Raw genomic sequence first — 23,828 nt, 5'->3', positions numbered from 1 at the left:
TTAAAATGTATGAGAAAAAATATCAGGGCAAAAGAGAAAGGCAGGTTTGCAATGAAGAATGCTGTACACAAATGCACACAGTGTAAGAATCAAAACAAATGAGTTAGAAGCTCAAATTAAACTTGAAGGTATGACATAATGGTCATCACTGAAATCTATGTACAAGCTGGGCATGATTGCGAGATAAATATTCCAGGTCATAAGGTTTTAAAAAGTATATAGAAATTGGAAAAGGGGGAGGAGTAAACATGTTAATAAAATACACTATTACAGCATTAGGAAGAGGGCATATCCTTAAGAATGAGCAGACTGTAGGAAAACTCTCGGTAAAACTGAGGAATGGAAAGTTGCAAGAGTTTAGTGGGAGTTGTCTATTGACCTGATAGTAGTGATGAAGTAACAGGATGCATAAATACAGAGATAAGTAAGTAGCATGGAATCCAGTTTTACAGAGCACCTCTTCTACAATTTAGTAAATGAGGGAATTCTGTACAGTGAGGGAAAAGGTACTGTTCGGGCATTTTATAAAATGAGCAGTCCAAGAGAGGGAGCAAAGGCAATGAACATTGTGAGCTGACGTTGAAAGGCACTAATTAATATTAATAATTTAAACAAAGTACTAACTAGATCCTAAAAGAGGGAATAGATTTGGGCAGCTGAGACCTGTTGCAATTCTTGAGCCATATGGGAGCTTCAGGACATTTTCATGTTTCTTGGGGGAACCGTGTGTATAGGATGTGTCTCTTGAAGCTTGAACTTGAGCTTGAGCTCAGGATTTCTGAGCCTGAAGGGCAGCTAGAGTCACTGCGGAGCATTAGGGAGGCTCAAAGTTTCCTGGAGTGTATGTTCTAGGAAGTAGCCACCCAACGGAGAGAGTGAGTTCAGGATAGTAGATGGGTGGCCATTCGGAAGAGTAGGAAGAGGTAGGAAGTGCAATGCAGGATCCTTCAGGGTGTGCGCCACTTTTAATCAGTTACTCAGTGTTGGAGACTACTGGGACTGACGACACCTTGAAGGAGTGCAATGCAGACCATGGGCAAGGGACTAGCTACACAGGAGAGAATGGCAAAATGTGGAAATGCTGTTGTTATAGGAGATTCCATAGTTAGGGGGACAGACAGGCATTTCTGTAATCACCATTATGAGTCCCGCATGTTCTGTTGCCTTCCTGGTGCCAGGGTAAAAGATATGGAGAGGGAGCTGCCTCAGGGAGCTGAAGAATTGTAAAAACAAAAATAAAGACTCTGCAGGGGGTAGGGAATGAGCCAGAAGTTGTGGCACACATTGGTATTAATAACCGAGATAGAGCAGGTATTATGGTCCTACAGTCAGACTTTCAGGAGCTAGGGAGGAAGTTAAAACGTATCTAGATTACTCCCATCACCATAAACTAGCCAGATTAGAAATATAAAGATATGGAGGATTAATGCATGGCTTGTGGCATGGTGCAGGAAGGAAGGCTTCAGATTCTTGGTACATTAGGACCAGTTCTGGCACAGGAAGCTCCTATTCAAAAGGGACAGGTTGACCTATGCCCTTGCGGGGGGGAGGGGGGTGGGATTCATTGGTTGGTTGGTTGGGGAGAGTTTAAACTAAATTGGCAGGTGGGTGGGCATCAACATATAGAAATAGAAAAGACGTGTAGTGGTAATAACACTGGACTAGTACTCCAGAGGCCCAGGCTAATGCTCTGGGGACCGGGGTTCAAATCTTAACATGGCAGCTTATGTAATTTAAATTCAATTAATCAATGTGGAATATAAAGCTAGTCTCAGTAAATCCATGACTATCATTGATTGTCATAAAAACCCATCTGGTTCACTAACGTCCTTTAGGGAAGGAAATCTGCCATCCTTACCCAGTCTGGCCTACATGTGACTCCAGATCCACAGTAATGTGCTGACTCTTAATTGCCCTCTGAAATGGCCTAGCAAGCTCCTCAGTTCAAGGGTAATCAGGGATGGGCAACAAATGCTGGCCATGTCAGTGACAGTCACATCCCACAAAAGAATAAGGAAGACAAAAACTTTGTGAAACCTCTTTGGATGATTTTCTACATTAAAAGTGCTATTTAAATGGAAGTTATTGTTGATTCACCAAGTAATATTTCACGATTCAAAACCTACAGGTTGATCAACAAAAAGAAAGCCACGGTGGTTCTTGGAGCTCAATCACTCCAAAAGAAAGATAAGGCTGAACAAAAAATTTTGGTTAAAAAGTATTTCGTACACCCTGAATTCAAGAATAAAATAGACAATGACATCATGCTCCTTGAGGTAATTATTGTACAAGAAACTATCTGTAAATATCTTCAATGGGCAGGATATTCGGGTTGTCGGGCAGGCACGCCAGGTGGGCCTGGGAATGGCCGGGAAATGGTTCGCTGCCTGCAATCGGCCCCCGACCGCATTTCACGTTGAGAAGCTCAGCGCTGCCGGGGTGGGGAAGCGAGAGGGGTGCAAGAGCAAAAGTCTGCGCATGTGTGGGAAAGCATGCGCTGAAAGCTCCCTGAAGGCAGGGAGCGGCCTCAGGGAGCTGAAGAATTGTAAAAGCAAAAATAAAGATTTTGAAAATGTGAAAAAATGTCCCCACGTAGGTACTCAATCACATGCACATAAACGTAATAAAAGTAATGGCCGGAGTTTTCCCCGCGTCGGGTGGGCTCAGCAGGAGTGGGCGGGGGCGGTCGCGGAGCGATCATCTCCACACCGCCATTTTACATGGGCTGGCCAATTAAGGCCCGTCCAGTGGAATACGTGAGCGCGTGAAAGAGCGCTTCAATCTCCCTGAGGCATGGAGCTGCCTCAGGGAGGTTGAAGCGCTTTAGAAAAAAATAAATAAATGGAATAAAAATTTAGTGAAACATGTCCCCTCATGTGACTGTGCCACACGAGATGGGACATGTTTTTATTTTTCAGAATTTTTAAAAATTTAATTCGTAAAAGCTTAAGGAAACCCCATCCCATTTGTGGATGAGGTTTCTTAAAAAATGTAAAGGCCGCTTCGCCTTTTCACCTGTTCGCCAACCATAAGGTTGGACAGGCAGCGTAAATTTGATATTAATTACTTTGTCAATGGCCTTAATAAGCCTATCAATTATTGGTGGACGCACAGCCAACTCCAGCGCGTGCCTGCCGAACAAAACATCGTGAGACAGCGCGATGATATCGGAACGCACGCCCGACGTCATCACACAGCATTTTACGCGCCAGTGTGTTGGGCCCACCCCCGCACACCGACTGTAAAATTCTGGCCTATGTCAAAACATTTGTAAAAATTAATTTTGGAAACCTCATCCCGCCCGCTGCTGACTCTCGCGCGTGCCTGCCAACTGAAATATCGCGCAAGTGCATGATGACGTCAGGACACTCAATCGGATCGGGTGCATACCCGCCCGTGGGACGTAAAATCCTGCCCAATGTGTTGGAACTGGTGACCAACCTGACTTAAAAAGAAAGGGCTAGGATTTTTGCACAATTTTCCTCATGTGACTTTGGCAGATCATTGGGGGAAAAGGTATAAATGAATAGTCTTGATACCATTATGTTTGTATTCATTTACATTGTAAACCGTATTAGATTTATACTTCATACTATGTGATATTCCCAGCAATTGATGCTTGACTCACACTTTACTGTCTAGGTTCACACATCCAAAATTGTCCACTTAGGCCCTGAACTAAAGGACTGGAGGGACATTTTGGAGCGACACATGAGCAACAACTTGTATTTCCTGACTGGCCTTTCCAACTTTTGCATATGGCCAGAATTTTCCCGTTGGCGTGTAGGGGTGGGCCCCACACGCCCGCGTGTAAAATAACTTCCCAACATCATCGCATGCCATCGTGATATTTGGGAAGGCAGGCACACTATAAGTTTAGATGCACGCTCGCCATCACTTAACGGGCCAGTTAAGGCCCTCGAGGCAGCAATTGATCTTGATTTTTCGCAGCCCGTGCAATCTTCAGGACGTCACACGGGCGCAATGGGCAGGCGGGTTGGAGACATTTGTATAAACCTCATCCACGGGCAGGATAAGAGGGATGAGTGGGGTCGCATATATGATGTTTGAGGTACTTATGTGTGAAAGTAACTTATACTTGCCTGACAGAGCGGGAAGAGTTCAAAACTTGTACCAGCTGCTAGGACAGGAATAAGAGCCTTGGTCAGGCCTCTACAGTAGAAAACATTTCTGGGGCCTGCAGCTTTCAGGATGCCTCCCCTTAGCCTGGGAATGAGAGTTGTGCTCTCCAATGGAGGCATCTCCTCTGAGGAGGAAGAGAGGGCCAGAAGGGGGAGGAGGCCAGGAGTCCATATTCAGCCTCCAGGGGAGCCACCTTTGGGATACTTGGTGCCCAAACCATCTCCCACACTGGCACAGACCAGCTGTGGCCAATGCCGCTGTGAGGGCTTGCAGGTCCAAGTGCAACCCCAGAAGGACCTGATTGTTCTCCTGGAGGTGCCTCTCCACGAGAGCCACCACTCTCTCCATGGAGGAGGCATGGCGCTCAGCCATGAGGCTCATTGCATTGGTAATGCTTCGTGTGGACTCCTCCAGCATGGGCACCATGCTACGCATTGCCTCATGTATCTCCGCCAGATTGTCTCGCATACCCTGCTGTACGTCCAGCATTCGCTGCCTCACGGATGACTCCAGAAGCACATCATCAGCCACTGACTGAGCATGTACCTGGTCCCCAGCAGTCCTCCGACTGTCAGTGCCCTGGGCACTCTCTACCCGCACCTCAAACGAGGGTGAAGTTCCCTCACTGCCGTGCCCGGGACACTAGTCGAAGATCTAATTCCCACCGAGGCGCTAGTATCTACGCTAGTACCTGCTTGGCTGTGATGATGTGCCACTGGTGAATGGATTTGCTCTAGGGCTTCAGAGGTGAGAGGTGGGCCCTCTGCCTCCTCCTCCTCGCTCTGCTCCGGTGATGCTGAAAGGAAGAAAAAGGACATTTGATTAGTTACAGTGCAGACAATGTCAACTTGCATGCTGCTCTCCCGGACCACTATGCACCCATCTTTCCATAATCAATGGCCAACCCATATTGCAAACTTCAATCACTGAGCTTTCAGCAGTGACATGGTTTCTGGGACACACATGGTGACCTGAGTGTCCGCCAAACATACCTCCCTGTGGCACCCCAGCCTCACCGTAACCGGTGGACCTGGGGGCATGGTGCCTCTCAAGATCCATGGCCTGCTGCTTGAAAGCCATTAGGATGGCCAACTGGGCCTGCCCTCTGCCAGTCCGCATTTTTTCCGATACATTGTGCACGGTCTTTTCCATTCATTAGTCCAGCCTGCACCTGGATTCCCATCGCATCCCTGCCAACCCAGCCAGAGTGGGACATTGTAGGACTCCAGTTCTTCGTCACCCAGCAGCTGGCGCACACTCACCCAAACAAGCCAGGACTGATCCCACCCCCCCCTTGCCCAAATGCTGCCTGCTTCACATATGGCACCACAAGGCGTCATTTTGCTAAGCAAGGAGGCACAAGCACGTGGAGCGCAAACACCAGAATTGGAAGCTCCCCTCCCAGCATGTTAGCACCCTGACTTCAACATGCTTCCCAGTTCCAGCACTCTGCCTAGGTGCAGACCCTTGACTTTCAACCCCATTCTATACACTGGGTGTCAGAGTCACACAAGCTGTGGATGTAGAACACATCCTATCTTAACCCTCTCAGGGTGAACTGGGCATGGGCAATCTCTGCTGTCACTTCCAGTGAGGGATCCTTGCCGTGAGGGATTCAATGCCGTTACTGTACTCAGAATTGGTGGGTGTTGGAGGGGGTGGGGTTGGGGGAAAGGGTGGCGGCTGCATTAAGTGCCTTGAGGCAACATGACACTCACCCTTCCCAAGTGCAGGAGACCATTGAACCTCTTGCGGCACTGGAGCCATGTGCATCTCACCACATCATGGGAGCTCACACTCTTGGCCACCTCCTCCCACGCACGTTTGGTTAGGTGGAAGGCCCTCCGCCTCCCGTCCCTTGGAAGAAGGACCTCCTGCCGCGCTGCCACCTCCTCCAGGGGGGCAGCTAAGCACCCATCTGAAAAACGAGGGGCACATTGCCCTGCTGGCCTACCCTCCGGCCTGGCCTGCCCCGATGGCCTATCCTCCAGACTTGCGTCACCAACATTGCCCCTCTGCAGAGCCCTCCTCCCAGCCATTGTGAGCAGCCTTTCCAAGGCTGCCAGGCCTTCACTTATACAGGCCTCCGGGTCGCCATTGGACCCAACAGTCTGAGCGTGCCCTCTGCCGCCTGCCCACTCCCACTATGCAAGGGAGTCGTGAACTACGCTGGGCGCGCCTTAATTGACCCGCCCACGTAAAATGGTGGCGCGGACCCAATTGTGGGCGCTGATCGGGTCCGCACCCGCTCCCGACCAGCCTGCCCGACATGGGGAAAATTCTCCCCTTTGCATTTGAATAGAATAAATGACACAATAAAATTAATTACTTGCATTTTACGTGCTTGACTGCAGCTACTCAGAAGCAAGGAGAGACAATAACATTTTTCTTATTGTTCCAGTTAGCACAAGGTGCAAATATTAAGAAGAAGGAGATAGAAATCCTGAACCTGCCAACTTCCACAAAGGACCTTAAATCTGGAGTAAAATGCACCATCATTGGATGGGGACAAACCAGTCCCAGCGATAAAACACAGTCTGACACCTTGAAAGAGGCACCTGTATCTGTGATTGACCGGAAAGCCTGTAATAGTAAAAAATATTACAATGGGAACCCAGTTATAACAGACAACATGATTTGTGCAGGCGATAAAAAGGGCAAAAAAGATTCCTGCCTGGTAAGTTACAAACTCTCATTTGAAGGATTTTTAGAAATAGATATTTCTGGAGAATTTTCTCCCCAATGGGGGGCTGGGCAGGAGCGGGCATGGCCGGGCGGGGGGGCATGCAGCCAAACGCTGGCCGCAATCGGCTGCGTGCAGCCACTTTACGTGGGTGGGCCAATTAAGGCCCGCCCAGCATGACGTGACAGTGTCACATGAGCTGGGACATGTCCATGAATTTTATTAAAAATTTTCATTGAAGTTCAAAAACCTTCATGAAACCTCATCCCGCCCGTGGATGAAGTTTCATGAAAAATGTGAAGGTCGCTTGGGCTCTTTGCCTGCCGCCAACCTTAAGGTTGGACGGGCAGCTCAGTTTATTAGTTTAATTGATATTTAAATGGCCTTAATAAGCCTGTGACAGTTCGGCGGGCGTGCAACTGACTCCGGTGCGCGCCCGCCGAACTGAAGATCTGAATGATGCGCGGTGACATCGGGACACACACCTGATGTCAACGTGCATCATTTTACATGTCAGCAAGCAGGGCCCACCCCCACACGCCGACCTGAAAATTTTGGCTAATGGTTGGAATCCTATGTTGAGTGGTAGTCACTGTCGGATTGCCACTCTGCTCCTACTTTCTTACCTTAGACAGGAGCTCCACGTTTCTCACCCAGGCCTGCTGAGAAATGTGGAGTACCTGGTCCTGGAGTGCTTCTTGCGGAGTGTAGGATCGTTGTGGGAAACAAAGCCCTTTTATGGCACGAGCTGCTGTATTCCGCAAAGTTTAAATGTCCCAGCACCTTTGACAAGCTAGGAGAGAAGATAAGTGGCAAGGTAAGTGGGTGTGGGGTGAGTCCAGTGGTTGGGGGTAGGGCCGGGTGGGTTGGTTGGTAGGGGGCCGGGGGGTAGTCAGGGGTTGGGGGTTTGGTAGCCCGTCGGGGGGGTGTCAGGGTGGAGAGGAAAGTCAGGGATTGGGGGCCTTGTGGGGTAGTCAAGGGGTGCGGGGTGGTCGGGGGTGGGGGGATAGTTGCAGCTATCTGGGGTGGGGAGGTAGGAAGTATTTGGGGGCATGGGAGCAGTTGGGTTAGGGGATGGGGGTATTTGGGGTGTGGGTGGTAGTGAGGGTGCATGGGTAGTCAGGGGGGTCAGGAGGATAGTCAGTGGTTGGGGGGGCCTAAACAGGGGGCTGGGGGTGCTGTCAGGAGGGTAGTCGGGGTGGGGGGAGTTGTCGCGGGGTCCAGTGCGGGTTCAGGCGTTCAATAGTATAGTTACCCAGGAGTTAGAACTGGTTTTAATCCTTCTAACTTTTCCTGGATAACTATTCTGCCAAGTAAGTCAGAACCACCCAAAGTCTCGGACTTCAAATAGGAGTTTTGGAAGGTTCCAATGTAAGTTGAAACTTTCCGTGCAATTCCCATGTAGTCAGTGCATGGGAACTTTCAAGGGGTCCCCCAGCTCATCTTCCGGGATACCTCTGGGGTATGACTACCCGGAGACCAGACTCTGCACTGGGATACACTGTGATATTTAGCTTCTGTGATAGAGACCATATAGAAGGAATAAAATATCTAAAAACTGGCATTTATATACTGCCTTTCACAGCCTTAGGATATCCCAAAGTGCGTTATAATGTAGTATTTTTGAAGTGTCTTATGGTCTTATGTTAGAAACACAGCAGCTAATTTTTGTACAGCAGGATCCCAAGATGCCAATGTGATAATGACCAGATACTCTGGTATTGTGATGTTAATTGAGGGACAAATATTGGCCAGGACACCATGGATAACTTTCCTGCTCTTTGAATAGTATCACGGAATTTTGATAGTCATCTGAGAGGGCAGGCATAAGTAACTTGTTCACCAGACATGAATCACATATTATAGAAAGGATGTGAACGCATTGGAGAGAGTGCAGAAGAGGTTTACAAGAATGGTTCCAGGGATGAGAAACTTCAGCTATGAGGAGAGGTTGGGACTGTTTTCCTTGGAGAGAAGACAGAGAGGAGATTTGATAGAGATGTTCAAAATCATGAGGAGGCTGGACAGAGTAGATAGGGAGAAGCTAATCCCACTTGTAAAAGGATCAAGAATGAGAGGGCACAGATTTAAAGTGATTTGCAAAAGAAGCAAGCGTGAAGTGAGAAAGAACTTTTTCACACAACGAGTGGTTAGGGTCTTGAATGCACTGCCTGGAAGTGTGGTGGAGGCAGGTTCAATAGAGGCATTCAAGAGGGCATTAAATGATTATTTGAATAGAAACAATGTGCAAGGGTACGGGGAAAAGGCAGGGCAATGGCACCAGGTCAGAGTGCTCATTTGGAGAGCCGGTGCAGACATGATGGGACGAATAGCCTCCTTCTGTGCCATTAAAATTCTGTGACTGAGATATGCACTTGCTATTAAAAAAGTCAAGCAAGAGTCACTGTAGTCTAATTTTCTGTGTTACTACTTTGCTGTTGGAAGTTTCTGGATGTGGCCCTTAGCCACTACCCTTTTAGATAGCTGCTGGCACCATTTGTGGTGCCAATGAGAACAGGGTGCTTATATGTAATTAGAACTATTTGCACGCATGGAGGGTAATGCACCAACATGGTCTAACTGGATCAAATGATTTGTTCATGTGTTGTAAATTTCTATGTGGCTCGAAGTAAGTGATTTGATGAAAACTGTGTGCAACCCAAACTTTGTCATTAACATTAGTACATTTTGTGAATTCTTACATATTTTATAAAAGTATTTTAAGCATAACTTTTTAATTCTTTTTCCGCAGGGTGACGCAGGAGGCCCATTAATGTGCAAAACAAAGACCCTGAGTCGGAAGCAGGTGATTGTTGGAATTTCTTCAGCTGGGAAGGATTGTGCGATTGCCAGACACCCTGGCATTTATACCCGGCTAACAGACAAATATTTAACCTGGATCAAGAAAACAACTGGTGTTGTAAATTTTAATGAAACAAATGAACAAATCTAATGGAAAGTTACTGCACTTTTGTTTGTCGCTATTTAGATTGCAATTTGCTTACTTGGATCAATCAATGGGAACCTGACACATGAAATATATGTTACTGAAATTGTTTGGTCACTTGAAATTTTAAAGAAACCCATGTTTATTTTTAGTCATACATGTAAAAGGCTACTCAATATCCTCAGGTATACTGGTGGCTTGTGTTTTTGAAAGTCCTGGTTGCATAAATTTACTGTTCATTTTTTCGAGCAGATTTTATAATTATCTCTCTCCTACACAACTGTTGTTTCTATGTTATATCAATATTATTTTCATTCAGTCCGGCTTGTGGACAAGTCGTTGGACATTTTTGATTTTATTTCTGCTGGTGATGTCCCCCAGATGTGTTATTAGCAATGTGGCTTCATTAGCTATTGTTGACAAAGAGACAGAAATGCTGTAAAGTTTTAATTAACAGCAGCCAACACAAACTGCCGTAAACGCATGTCAAACCCCACCACTCCTGATTGTGCAGCTGGTTAGAGATGTGAGTGGTCAGGAAAAGGCAAATCGTGCCTGATTCTTGCTCACAGAACAATAAATGGTTGCACGATGGAGATTGAATGGGTTTCATGTTTATGCTACTTTTAATGCAAATTCACTTTTTTTGTAGCTATAGAAACTTTTTTTTGTCAATTTAAAAACATTTATTTGTGGAAACTTGCCTGATACACAGTGTGAAAATTGACAGTGATGATAGAAACCTATGTATATTTTTTTTGTTTATTTGGCAATCCACATGCTCATATTATTTGGAACATACTTTAAATTGTTACAATATCTTTTTTACCGAAAAGTGACAATGTTGATTGAAATGGTTTAATTGTAATTTTGTAGGAAAACTGAAATTCAACCCTTAAAATTTTGCTTATGATGAGCTTTGATGATTAACGCATAATAACATTTTAAAAATATGCTGAATACTAATTTTTGCGATGGTTTAATTATTGACAGACACCATTGTGAAATTCTGGAAGAAATAACCAAAAAAAAACTAGAGTCAATTCTGACTTCCTCCGGTGAGAACAGGGATGTGACACCCTTAAAATCAGAGTGCTGCGCTTATTGTTTTGTTCCTGGAACGATCCCAATCTCTGCTATTTTGCCCAGGGTCATCCATGCAGCGGCATTATTAAGGCACGAGCCTAATCTGTTTGTGCAGATTGACTTTCTTTGCAGTTTCTTCCATTTCACCCCTGTATCTTCTGCAGAAACCCATTTAGGTGTATAAGTAGGCCAGTGAGTAGTCTACTTAATGGTTCATAAACAGTTGGCCAGAGGGCATTCACAAATAACTACTTATTTTGATGTGGCTAGGAGGACCATGAGTGGGTCCACAAAAAAATCCATGTCACTGAATACCATCCCATGCTGCAAGAGAGAGAGACTCCCACCCCAGGAGCTGCATTTTACAAAGTGGGGGAGGGGGGTCGGGGGGTCGGTGGGGAGCGGCGGCTGTGGAGAGTGGTGGGGATCAGATGGCTTGCCCACCTCCCCTGGATTTGCCCACCTCCCCTGGAAGGAAGTTCGCCTAGACACCTTCGAATTCAGGGACACCTTCAAAATAATATTTCGCACATGTACTGGTAACATCCAACTCTGTCTTTCTGTGCTCACATTGGACTGAAGGCTGGCACAATTCTAACTGATCCAGAAGAGCAGTCACCTCTCCCAGTTTAACACCAGCAAAGTCAACAACATCTTTTTTCAGTTCCAACAGCACTTACGATTCTCTAGTATTGGTTCTAACAACTATCCCAGCTACTTGCTGCATGCATGTGACACCTTTAGTGTCTTTTGTGACTCAAGCTGACTTTTATGCCCTCATCAGTTCACTTTCTAAGAGTGCATTTTTCTATCTGCCCTCATTTTCTGCGACTGACATTGTACTCTTTTCCTATCAGAATATTAAGGTTTGACTCCTGCGTTATTGTATTGTTGGACTGGAATAGTTTCAAAAAATTCTCAAACACTGCTGGTTGTAAAACACTCTAAATTTATTGTAATATATTTACAGTTATGAGAATTTGCCACACCAGCTTTTATTTTTTTTAATTCATGGGATGTGGGCATCGCCGTCTGGGCCAGCATTTATTGCCCATCCCTAAACGCCCTTGAGAAGGTGGTGGTGAGCTGCCTTCTTGAACTGCAGCAGTCCATGTGCTATATGTACACCCATAGTGCTGTTAGGGAGGGAGTTCCAGGATTTTGACTCAGCAACAGTGAAAGAACGGTGATAGAAACATAGAAACCTAGGAGCAGGAGTAGGCCATTCAGCCCTTCGAGCCTGCACCGCCATTCATTATGATCATGGCTGATTATCCAACTCAATAGCCTGCTCCCGCTTTCTCCCCATACCCTTTGATCCCTTTCGCCCAAGAGCTATATCTAACTCCTTCTTGAAAACATACAATGTTTTGATCTCAACTACTTTCTGTGGTAACAAATTCCTCAGGCTCACCACTCTCTGGGTGAAGAGATTTCTCCTCATCTCAGTCCTAAATGGTCTACCCCATATCCTCAGACTGTGACCCCTGGTTCTGGACTCCCCCACCATCGGGAACATCCTGCATCTACCCTGTCTAGTCCTGTTAGAATTGTATAGGTTTCTGTGAGATCCCCCCTCATTCTTCTGAACTCCAGCAAGTATAATCCTAACCGACTCAATCTCTCCTCATACATCAGTTCCGCCATCCCAGGAATCAGTCGGGTAAACCTTCTCTGCACTCCCTCTATAGCAAGCACATCCTTCCTCAGATAAGGAGAACAAAACTGCACACAATATTCCAGGTGTGGTCTCACCAAAGCCCTGTACAATTGCAGCAAGACACCCCTGTTCCTGTACTCAAATCCTTTGGCTATGAAGGCCAACATACAATTTGCCTTCTTCACCGCCTGCTGCACCTGCATACTTACCTTCAGTGACTGGTGTACAAGGACACCCAGGTCTTGTTGCACATTCCCCTCTCTCAATTTATAGCCATTCAGGTAATAATCTGCCTTCCTGTTTTTGCTACCAGAATGGATAACCTCAGAATTATCCACATTATACTGCTTCTGCCATGCATTTGCCCACTCACTCAGCTTGTCCAAATCACACTGAAGCATCTCTGCATCCTCCTCACAGCTGACCCTCCCACCCAGCTTTGTGTCATCTACAAATTTGGAGATATTACATTTAATTCCCTCATCTAAATCATTAATATATATTGTGATTATAAGGTCCCAGCACCAATCCCTGCGGTACCCCACTAGTCACTGCCTGCCATTCGGAAAAAGACCCATTTATTCCTACTTTTTGTTTCCTGTCTGCCAACTAGTTTTCTATCCATCTCAATACACTACCCCCAATCCCATGCGCTTTAATTTTACACGCCAATCTTTTATGTGGGACTTTGTCGAAAGCCTTCTGAAAGCCCAAATAAACCACATCGACTGGCTCCTCCTCATCAACTCTACGAGTTATATCCTTGAAAAATTCCAGTAGATCTGTCAAGCATGATTTCCCTTTCATAAATCCATGCTGACTCTGTCCAATTCTGCCACTGTTTTCCAAGCGCTTAACTATTAAATCTTTTATAATGGACTCTAGAATTTTCCCCTCTACTGACATCAGGCTGACTGGTCTATAATTCCCTGTTTTCTCTCTACCTCCCTTTTTAAATAATGGGGTTACATTAGCTACCCTCCAATCTGTAGGAACTGTTCCAGAGTCTATAGAATCTCGGAAGATGATCACCAATGCATCCACTATTTCTAGGGCCACTTCCTTAAGTACTCTGGGATGTAGATTATCAGGCCCTGGGGATTTATCAGCCTTCAATCTCATCAATTTCCCCAACACTATTTCCCTACTAATACTGATTTCTTTCAGTTCCTCCCTCTCACTAAACCCTGTGTTCCCCAACATTTCTGATATGTTAATTGTGAAGACAGAACCAAAGTATGTATTTAGTTGGTCAACCATTTCTTTATTCCCCATTATAAATTCCCCTGTTTCTGACTGTAAGGGACCTACATTTGTCTTCACCAATCTTTTTCTCTTCACATACCTATAGAAACCTTTACAGTCAGTTTTTATGTTCCCTGCAAGTTTACTCTCGTACTCTATTTTCCCCTTCTTAATCAATCCCTTGGTCCTCTGCTGAATTCTAAACTGCTCCCAATCCTCAGGTCTGTTGTTTTTTCTGTCCAATGTGTCTGCCTCTTCCTTGCATCTAATACTATCTCTAATTTCCTTTGTAAGCCATGGTATGGCCACCTTTCCTGTTTTACTTTTGCACCAGACAGGAATAAACAATTGTTGCAGTTCACCCATGCGCTCTTTGAATGTTTGCCATTGCCTATCCACCGTCATCCCTTTAAGTAACATTTCCAATCCATCATAGCCAACTCATGCCTCATACCATCGTAGTTTCCTTTATTAAGATTCAGGACCCAAGTCTCAGAATCAACTACGTCACTCCCAATCTTGATGAAGAATTCTATCATATTATGGTTGCTCATCCCCAAGAGGCCTCACACAACTAGATGGCCAATTATTCCTTTATATTTCCAAGTCAGGATGCTGAGTGGCTTGGAGGGGAACTTCCAGGTGGTTGTGTTCCCATGTGTCTTCTGCCCTTGTTCTTCTAGTTGGTAGTGGTCGTGGATTTGAAAGGTGCTGTTGAAGGAGCCTTGGTGAGTTTCTGCAGAGTATCTTGTTGGTGGTACACACTACTGCCACTCTGCATCGGTGTTGAGGCCATGAATATTTGTGGAAGCAGTGCCAATCAAGCAGGCTGCTTTGTCCTGGATGGTGTCCATCTTCTTGAGTGTTGTGGGAACTGTACTTATCCAGGCAAGTGGAGAGTATTCCATCACACTCATGACTTGTGCCTTGTAGATGGTGGACAGACTTTGGGGAGTTAGGATGTGAGTAACATGCCGCAGGATCCCTAGCCTCTGACCTGCTCTTGTAGCTACAGTATTTATATGGCTAGTCCAGTTCAGTTTCTGGTCAATGGTAACCCTGAGGATGTTGATATTGGGGGATTCAGTGATGGTAATGCCATTGAATGTCAAGGGGCAATGGTTTGATTCTCTCTTGTTGGAGATGGTCATTGTCTGGCCTTTCTGTGGCGAGAATGTTACTTGCCACTTGTCAGCCCAAGCCTGGATATTGTCCAGGTCTTGCTGCATTTGGACATGGACTGCTTCAGTATCTGAGGAGTCATGAAAGGTGCTGAACATTGTGCAATCATCAGCGAACATCCCCACTTCTGGCCTCTTGATGATATGACGTTCATTGATGAAGCAGCTGAAGATCATTGTGCCTAGAACACTACCCTGACAAACTCTTGCAATGATGTCCTGGAACTGAGATGATTGACCTCCAACAACCACAACCATCTTCCTTCGTGTGAGGTATGACTCCAATCAGCGGAGATTTTCCCCCTGATTCCCACTGATTCCAGTTTTGCTAGGGCTCCTTGATGCTACACTCAGTCAAACGCTGCCTTAATGTCAAGGGCAGTCACTCTCACCTCACCTTTGGTGTTCTGCTCTTTTGTCCATGTTTGAACCCAGGTTGTAATGAGTTCAGGAGCTGAGCTGCCCTGACGGAACCCAAGCTGAGTTTCAGTGAGCAGGTTATTGCTAAGTGCCACTTGATAGCACTGTTGGTGACCCTCTCCATCACTTTACTGATGACGAAGAGTAGACAGATGGGGCAGTAATTGGACAGGTTGGATTCGTCCTGCTTTTTGTGTACAGGATATACCTGGGCAATTTTCCTTTTGGCCAGCTGATGCCAGTATTGTAGTTGTATTGGAACAGCTTGGCTAGGGATGCGGCTAGTTCTGGAGCACAAGTCTTCAGCACTATTGCCAGAATATTGTCAGGGCCCATAGCCTTTGCAGTATCCAGTGCCTTCAGCTGCTTCCTGATATCACATGGAGTGAATTGAATTGGCTGAATGATGCTGGAAACCTCTGGAGGAGGCCACGATGGATCATCCGCTCGGCACTTCTGGCTGATGATTATTGTTTCTTGTGCTACCATTGAGTCGACCTCTTTGGTGTGGAACCTTTCCTGGTGTACATAAGTCTACTGGTTTTGCTTCTGGGCATAGCGTTATATGATACACCCTTCTCAGCTTTCCTAATGCTGTAAACAACTTCGGTAATTCTGTTCTGAAGTCTCCTGATTGACCTTCACCATTCTTTATTTCTCCTATTCTGTGATTCTGATTCAATTCCATATATGCCTTTCTACTTAAGAGCAAACTATTCTGATCTTGAATTACGTACAATACTTCAGTAATTACTTTCTCTTTGTGCTTTAAAGTAACTGTGAGTTCTTCCAGAACCTTCAGCTCTGTTCTTCCTGGTCTGTGAAACTTTCTCAAGAAAGGTATCTCAATGTCTTGTGAACCTTCTACTTCATGGACTCTGTTTATTGCTGTAAAAAGAGACATGTCTAAACTTTTTGCTTTGTACTCATCAGGACACTCACAAGAATGCCAATATAAGAGGAAAACAACCATTTATACTGGATGTGAAGATAGCGTTGATTGGTTGACAAGTGGCGTTGCCATGGATAATGCACCAGTGATGGTGACTAACAGTTAACTGCCAAGCTTTGTTTGAAATTTAAACCAGGCAGTTTAACCCTGATTGGTCAAAGCATTGCCCTGAGGAAAGAGTCAGCAAATGGCTGTCACTTATTTTGTTTAGTTGAAACAGTCACATTGGGCTGAATTTTCCCCCCATTGGGGGGAAGTTGATGGGCGGGTGCATACATTCCAATCGGCGCCCCCAATCAGAGGCGCGCCGCCATTTTATGTGGGCAGGCCAATTAAGGTCCGCCCAGCGTGACGTCTGCACGGAGGCACTATGCACTTCCTGTGCGGGCAGGGGGGGAATCCCAAAATCGGGAGTGTGCTCTTTTGCGCATGCGCATGAAAGAGCGCACTCATCTCCCTAAGGCTACGTGCAGCCTCAGGGAGATCGTCTGTAAATGTAAAAGAGACAAAAATAGAAAAATAAAATTTCCCTTACATTTCCCCTCATGTGACAATGTCACATGAGGGGAAATGTAAGGGAAATTTTATTTTTCTATTTTTGTCTCTTTTACATTTACAGACGATCTCCCTGAGGCTGCACGTAGCCCTAGGGAGATGACAATGTCACATGAGGGGAAATGTAAGGGAAATTTTATTTTTCGATTTTTGTCTCTTTTACATTTACAGACGATCTCACAATGTCACATGAGTTGGGACATGTCCATAATTTTTACAAAATCTTTATTAAGATTTTTTAAAGCCTACATGAAACCTCATTCCACCCGTGGGTGAGGTTTCATGTTTTTTCTAGTTCCCACCGGGGCTCCTGGCCTGCCCGCCAGCCTTAAGGTTGGACGGGCAGGTCATTTAATTACTTAATTGACCCTGGCAATGGCCTCAATTGACAGGTTGGCGGGCGCACGCCCACCTTCCTGAAAATTTAAATCGGGCACAGTGACGTCGGGAGTTCCGCCCGACATCACCACGCGCCATTTTACGTGTCGGTGAGCAAGCTCCGCCCCTGCTCGCCAACTCATAAAATTCTGCCCAATGTGTGTACATGTTCTTTATGTCTGCAAAAAACAGGGCCTTGTGTATTAATGTATGTAGCTTCCAGTACCATGCAAATGAGCCACACTGCAAGCCCGACTGACAATCTTAAATTAGTTGTCAGTGTAATTCTTAGCACACCAAAAGACTGTTTTCTTTAAAAGTTTACTCCCTTTGAGTTTTCTTCCCATTTTTCTACTGTGACATACTGACTGAAAATGCCCCATCTTTTTAAAGCAATGGCATTGCACGCCTTTGGTGGGACAATTCTCATGCCTATGTCTTCATCTGCCCTACCAGCAACAGCTAGCCTGAGCTGCCACTATTAACTACTTTTCTTGACGCACCTCTGTCCTTCTTTCTATTTTCCCTTTTTTATGTCAACCAAATTCAACTGTACTTATTACATTGGGATTCGGGCACTCTCTCTCTCTCTCTCTCCTTTGACTACCGATCAGTTTTGCCTCCTGATCTTGGTTTGTCAATTTATTTGATTTGCCTTCGCCAGTGTCAAGTCATCTCAGGTTTGCAAATTATCTGATAATGCTTCATCCACTACTCCAACAACCATTCTGTTGCAAATTAGCTCCTCTTTCAGATTACTAAACTCACAGTCTTCTGCTAATCAGTACAATTCATTAATAAATGTGTTGATAGTTTTTCTGTGTCTTTGGGTGTGTTTATTGAATTTTGCATGTTCCATGATGGTATTCTTGCAGAGTTTTAAATATATCTCCAAAGCATCAATAACTTTGGCATATGTGTTGATCTCATTGATCATTGATCGCCAGGGTAATTAGGATGTCGTCCACACAGTTGCCCATTGCATACAAAAGTGTGCTGACCTGCTCACAGTCTGGATTGACTGCAACACCCGATGCAGTGCGAAATTGAGCAAATCTCCTGTGCCACCTTGGCCATGCTTCAGCCTGATTTAGGCCTGCAATTGTCTCAAAGCACTCTGGTAGAGGTAGAGATTTTTCTAGTCCCTTCTTTTTCACCACTGTCACATTGTATTATTGTGTTGTTGGGTTGGGGTATTTGCACTAAATTCTCAAAAACTGCTGGCTGCAAAACACTCTAATTTTATTATAACATATTTACAATTATGAGAACGCTGTAAACTAGCTACCGACCCTGCTTACTACCCTCAAGTCCATCAAATGAGTGTCTGTCACTTCTTTGCTTGACATTACAAACTGTTACAGTTAACTCTTAATGGGACATAGTCTATCATACTGCATTATACTACAGCTCCTTAAAAGTCCTCCTCACCAGTGCCTCCTCTTTCACCCTTCAGTTCATCAAAAGCTTTGCACTCAAACCTTTTAATGGGCCGCATGTTCATTCCCATTACTCCAGTTCTTGCAAAGCTCTAATAGTTCCCTATTTTCTAACAAAGGGGGAGATGCATAAAATTCACTGGATGACCTTTCTGCCATCTACCCGCCTGCCTCCAATCTGTCAGAAAATTAAGGGGGTGGTGGGGGGGCTGGTTTGCACATGAGGCCTAGGGTGGAACACCTGACCTTGCCCTAATGCCCTTAAATGGCTAAGCAGTAGGAGGAGGCCAGGGATGGGAGGAGGCCTGGCAGGTAAATATGCTCAGACCATGGGCAGGAAGTGGGAGGGGATGATTCCATCACTGGACACCTTTCCTGATCAGGGTGCACCATCTCAAGGTCTGGTCTCGCCAGTCAGATTGGCCAGCAGCTCTCTGAGGCAGAACTTACTCCTGAGTGAGGGACAGAAGTCCTATCTCTAACCAATTAATGCTCATCAGAGTGAAACCTTGCCATTTGAAAATTTCTGTGCACCACATATTTACATAGTTCTGGCATAACAACAACCTGTATTTGTAGAGAGCCTAGCCAAGCTGTTCCAGTACAGCAACAACACTGGCATCTATCTGGCTATATGGAAAATTGCCCAGGTATGTCCTGTACACCAAAAGCAGGATAAATCCAACCCGGCCAATTACTGCCCCATCAGTCTACTCTCGGTCATCAGTAGATAATGGAAGGGGTCACCAACAATGCTATCAAGCGGCACTTGCTTAGCAATAACCTGCTCACTAATGCCCAGTTTGGATTCCGCCAGGGCGAATTAGCTCCTGACCTCATTACACCGTTGGTTCAAACATGGACAAAAGAGCTGAACTCCAGAGGTGAGGCGAGAGTGACTGCCCTTGACATCAAGGCAGTATTTGACTGAGTGTGGCATCAAGGAGCCCTAGCAAAACTGAAGTCAACAGGAATCAGGGGCAAAAATCTCCGCTGGTTGGAGTCATACCTAGCACAAAGGAAGATGGTTGTGGTTGTTGGAGGTCAGTCACCTCAGCTCCAGGGCATCACTGCAGGAGTTTGTCAGGGTAGTGTCCTCGGCCCAACCATCTTCAGCTGCTTCATTAATGACCTTCCTTCCATCATAAGGTCAGAAGTGGGGATGTTCACTGATGATTTCACAATGTTCAGCACCATTTGCGACTCCTCAGATACTGAAACAGTACGTGTCCAAATGCAGCAAGACATGGACAATATCCAGGCTTGGGCTCACAAGTGGCAAGTAACATTCGCATCACACAAGTGCCAGGCAATGGCCACCTCCAACAAGAGACAATCAAACCATCGCCCCTTGATGTTCAATGGCATTACCATCACTGAATCCCCCACTATCAACATCCTGGGGGTTACCGTTGACCAGAAACTGAACTGGACTAAACATGTAAATACTGTGGCTAGAGGAGCAGGTCAGAGGCTAGGAATCCTGCAACGAGTAACTCACCTCCTGACTCCCCAAAGCCTGTCTACCATCTACAAGGCACAAGTCAGGAGTGTGATGGAATACTCCCCACTTGCCTGGATGAGTGCAGCTCCCACAACACTGAAGAAGCTTGACACCATCCAGGACAAAGCAGTCTGCTTGATTGGCACCACGTCCACAAACATTCACTCCCTCCACCACCGATGCACAGTAGCAGCAGTGTGTACTATCTACAAGATGCATTGCAGGAATGCACCAAGGCTCCTTCAACAGCACCTTCCAAACCCACGACCACTACCATCTAGAAGGACAAGGGCAGCAGATAGATGCGAACACCACCACCACCACCTGGAAGTTCCCCTCCAAGTCACTCACCATCTTGACTTGGAAATATATAGCCGTTCTTTCACTGTCGCTGGGTCAAAATCCTGGAACTCCCTTCCTAACAGCACTGTGGGTGTACCTATACTACATGGACTGCAGAGGCTCAAGAAGACAGCTCACCACCACCTTCTCAAGGCAACTAGGGATGGGTAATAAATGCTGGCCCAGCCAACGAAGCCCACATCCCGTGAATGAATTTTAAAAAAGCAGGATGCCTGTCAGGCCAGATGAGTAGAATGTCTGGTGTGTGTGGGTGCTGAGTGTTGCCATGGGCAGGATGAGGACACGATCCGCAGGGCAAATGAACGTGCGAGTGAGAGAGTGAATAGTGATGTCCCTTGAACTGGCAGTGAGTGAGAGCCCTGTGTATGTCTGATGGGTTTGTGAGTGTGTGAGTTGAGAGTGATGAGAAGAGTGACTTACTTACTCTGAGGGGAGGCGGTGGGGCATAGGTGTAGTGGTATTATCAGTGAATCGGTAATCCAGAAACCTAGGGGTAATGCTCTGGGGACCAGGATTCTAATTCCACCATGGCAAATGGTGGAATATGAATCCAATATAAATCTGGAATTAAAAGTCTAGTGATGACTGTGAAACCATTGCTGGTTGTCATAAAAACCCAACTGGTTCACTAACACCCTTTAGGGAAGGAAATCTGCTGTCCTTACCTGGCCTGGCCTACATATGACTCCAGACTCACAGCAATGTGGTTGACTCTTAAATGCCCCCTGACCAACAGCAATAAATGCTGGCCATGCCAGAGACACCCACACATGATGAGCAAATAATTTTAAAAACTCTGATAGAACAAAGGAGATCATCCATCCTCTTTTCAGCACTGGGTGCGTGCCCTCATTTGCAGGGTGTTGGCACTGACCACTGCTGCCACTGCCTCCCATGATTTACTGGTGACCTTGCTTGCTGGTCTTCGCCCAGAGTTGGGGGATAGGATTCGCGGTGGCCCTTCACTGCATGCAGTAGGCGCTTGAGGGTGGAATCACTAAATGTGGGGGCAGCATGTTTCCTCCCTTTGGCAGCCATGACCTTGCAGTGGCCTCCGATCCCTTAGGGAGAGCTTGCTCTGTGCAGGGGCGCCCTTTAAATATGGCGCCCAGATTACTGAAGGCCTGAAGTGACGGCGGGGCAGACGAATCGGAGGCCGCCCCACCAGTGTTCCGATGTGAAACACATGCTCTTGTACTTTTTTAAACACATTACAATATGGCAGGAAAAGCCGCCATTGCAATCGACGGGTCAAATGCCGCTTTCCCGGCCCGATATCGGACATTGCTGATTTTCGGGATGATTCTACCCATAATTTTTTAACAACTGTTAAATGTTTAATTTTCTGCTCAACAAATCTTTTCACCTGTACTAGTGTTATCTCCACCTGGACCTCTCTGTTTGGCTTCTTATCCTCTCTTGAACTTTTACATTGAGAGCTACCAGTGTGAGATCAGCCATCTCAATTTCTCTCTTCCTGTCACCCACTCCAACCCGTCTCCCTCTGAACCTGCTGCACTCTGTTCTCTCAGGTCCAACCTTGACTTTGTCACTCAAGACAGATGCAGTCATATATTGTGTCACAGTTGCAGGATTGTGCTGAAGTTTCTTGGACATCCGAATCTTTGGAGCACAATCCACATTGCCTCTTGGTTTACCGAGTCAAATGCAGGTCAAAGAACGCAATGAAGAGTTCCTGGTATTGTTGTCGACATTTTCCTTGGATTTGTCTGGCAAAAAATACCATGGGCAGAATTTTCCTGTTGGCTTGCAGGGGCAGGCCCCACACGCCGACACGTAAAATGACGCGTGATGATGTCGGGTGAACGCCCCAATGTCACCATGTGCCATCGCAATATTTCGGTGGGCGGGCACACGATGATCTCCAATGCGCGCCCGCCATTAATTACCAGGCCACTTAAGGCCCTTGAAGCACCAGTTGACACCGACTTTTCAGGGCTTGTGCGATCTTCAGGTTGGCACACGGGCACAACGGGCAGGTGGGTAGGAGACATTTGTATAAACCTCATCCACGGGTGGGATAAGAGGGGTCAGTGGGGTCGCAAATGTGCACTGACAGATATTTATTTTTGAAAGTTAATGATACTTGCCTGTGTGATTGGTAATACTTCAAAACTCACATCAGCTGTTTGGACTGGACTCACAACATTCAGGTCAGCACCCTACAGTGAAGATCCTTCTGGAGGCCCGTAGGTTTCAGGAAGCCTTCCCTTAGCCTGGGAATGGGAGCAGAATTCTCCACTGGAGGCAAATCCTCTGAGGAGGAAGGGAGGGCCAGAAGGGGGAGGAGGCCAAGAGTGCGCATTCAGCCTCCAGGGGAGCCATCTTTGGGAGGAGAGGCGCAGGCACAAGGGGCGCAGGGCCAACAGGAAGGCGGAAGGGGCCGCAGAAGACGCCACTAACCTGCTGCCAGGATATACAGGCAGCGAAGCAGCTACCTCAATATGTCTGAGGTGCAGTGACAAAGGAGGCTCCATCTCTCAAGGGAGATAATCAACTATATCTGTCAGATGATAGGCCCTGAGATCTCCGCTAACTGTGTGGATGGGCACCCCATGCCAATGGCTCTAAAGGTCACAGCTGCCCTCAACTTCTATGCTTTTGTCTCTTTCCAGGGGTCGGTGGGTGATCTTTGCGGTGTCTCCCAATTAGCTGTCCACACTTGTGTCAAGCAGGTCACAGACACTCTGTTCAGACGGGCATTGACATTCATCCAAATCCGTTGGGACCAAGCAAGCCAGACACAGCTAGCCAGAGGCTTTGCAGCCATTGCTGGCTTCCCTCGTGTCCAGGGCATAATACACTGTACACATGTGGCCATCAAGGTACCAGCAGGTGAGCCCGGTGCCTTCGTCAACAGGAAGAGCTTCCACTCCATGAACGTACAGATAGTGTGTGATCACAGGATGCTGATTCTACAAGTCTGTGTAAGGTACCCAGGCAGCTCCCATGACGCCTACATCCTCAGACACTCCCAGGTGCCGGGGCTCTTCAGTGCTCCAGCCCGGCTGGATGGTTGGCTGCTGGGTGACAAGGGCTATCCCCTCAGAAGGTGGCTCATGATGCCTCTCTGCCATCCAAGAACAGAAGCTGAACAGTGGTACAATAGGTGCCACGCCTCCACAAGGGCTGTGGTGGAGAGAACCACCACAGACAGTCTTCTCAAGATGCGCTTCTGATGCCTGGATCGTTCAGGGGTCTTACTCCAGTACCCCCCCCCATATTGTGTCTTGGTGATAGTGGTTGCATGC

The 23,828-nt window shown here is 46.5% G+C and overlaps 1 protein-coding gene across 1 annotated transcript in view; it reads left to right on the top strand.

The window, feature by feature from the left end:
• Positions 1–23,828, top strand: part of LOC144675316 (transmembrane protease serine 9-like) — a 44,103-nt gene that overhangs the window by 4,584 nt on the left and 15,691 nt on the right. Inside the window, exons 3-6 of the mRNA XM_078536353.1 lie at positions 2,129–2,276; positions 6,545–6,820; positions 9,579–9,774; positions 16,937–16,996. Of these exons, the coding sequence (XP_078392479.1) occupies positions 2,129–2,276; positions 6,545–6,820; positions 9,579–9,774; positions 16,937–16,996 (680 nt within the window). The remainder of the gene's footprint in view (positions 1–2,128; positions 2,277–6,544; positions 6,821–9,578; positions 9,775–16,936; positions 16,997–23,828) is intronic.

The sequence above is a fragment of the Cetorhinus maximus genome, chromosome 1 (genome assembly GCF_964194155.1).
Source record: "Cetorhinus maximus chromosome 1, sCetMax3.hap1.1, whole genome shotgun sequence".
Lineage (NCBI taxonomy): Eukaryota > Metazoa > Chordata > Chondrichthyes > Lamniformes > Cetorhinidae > Cetorhinus > Cetorhinus maximus.
This window is presented reverse-complemented; position numbering and strand designations above follow the sequence as displayed.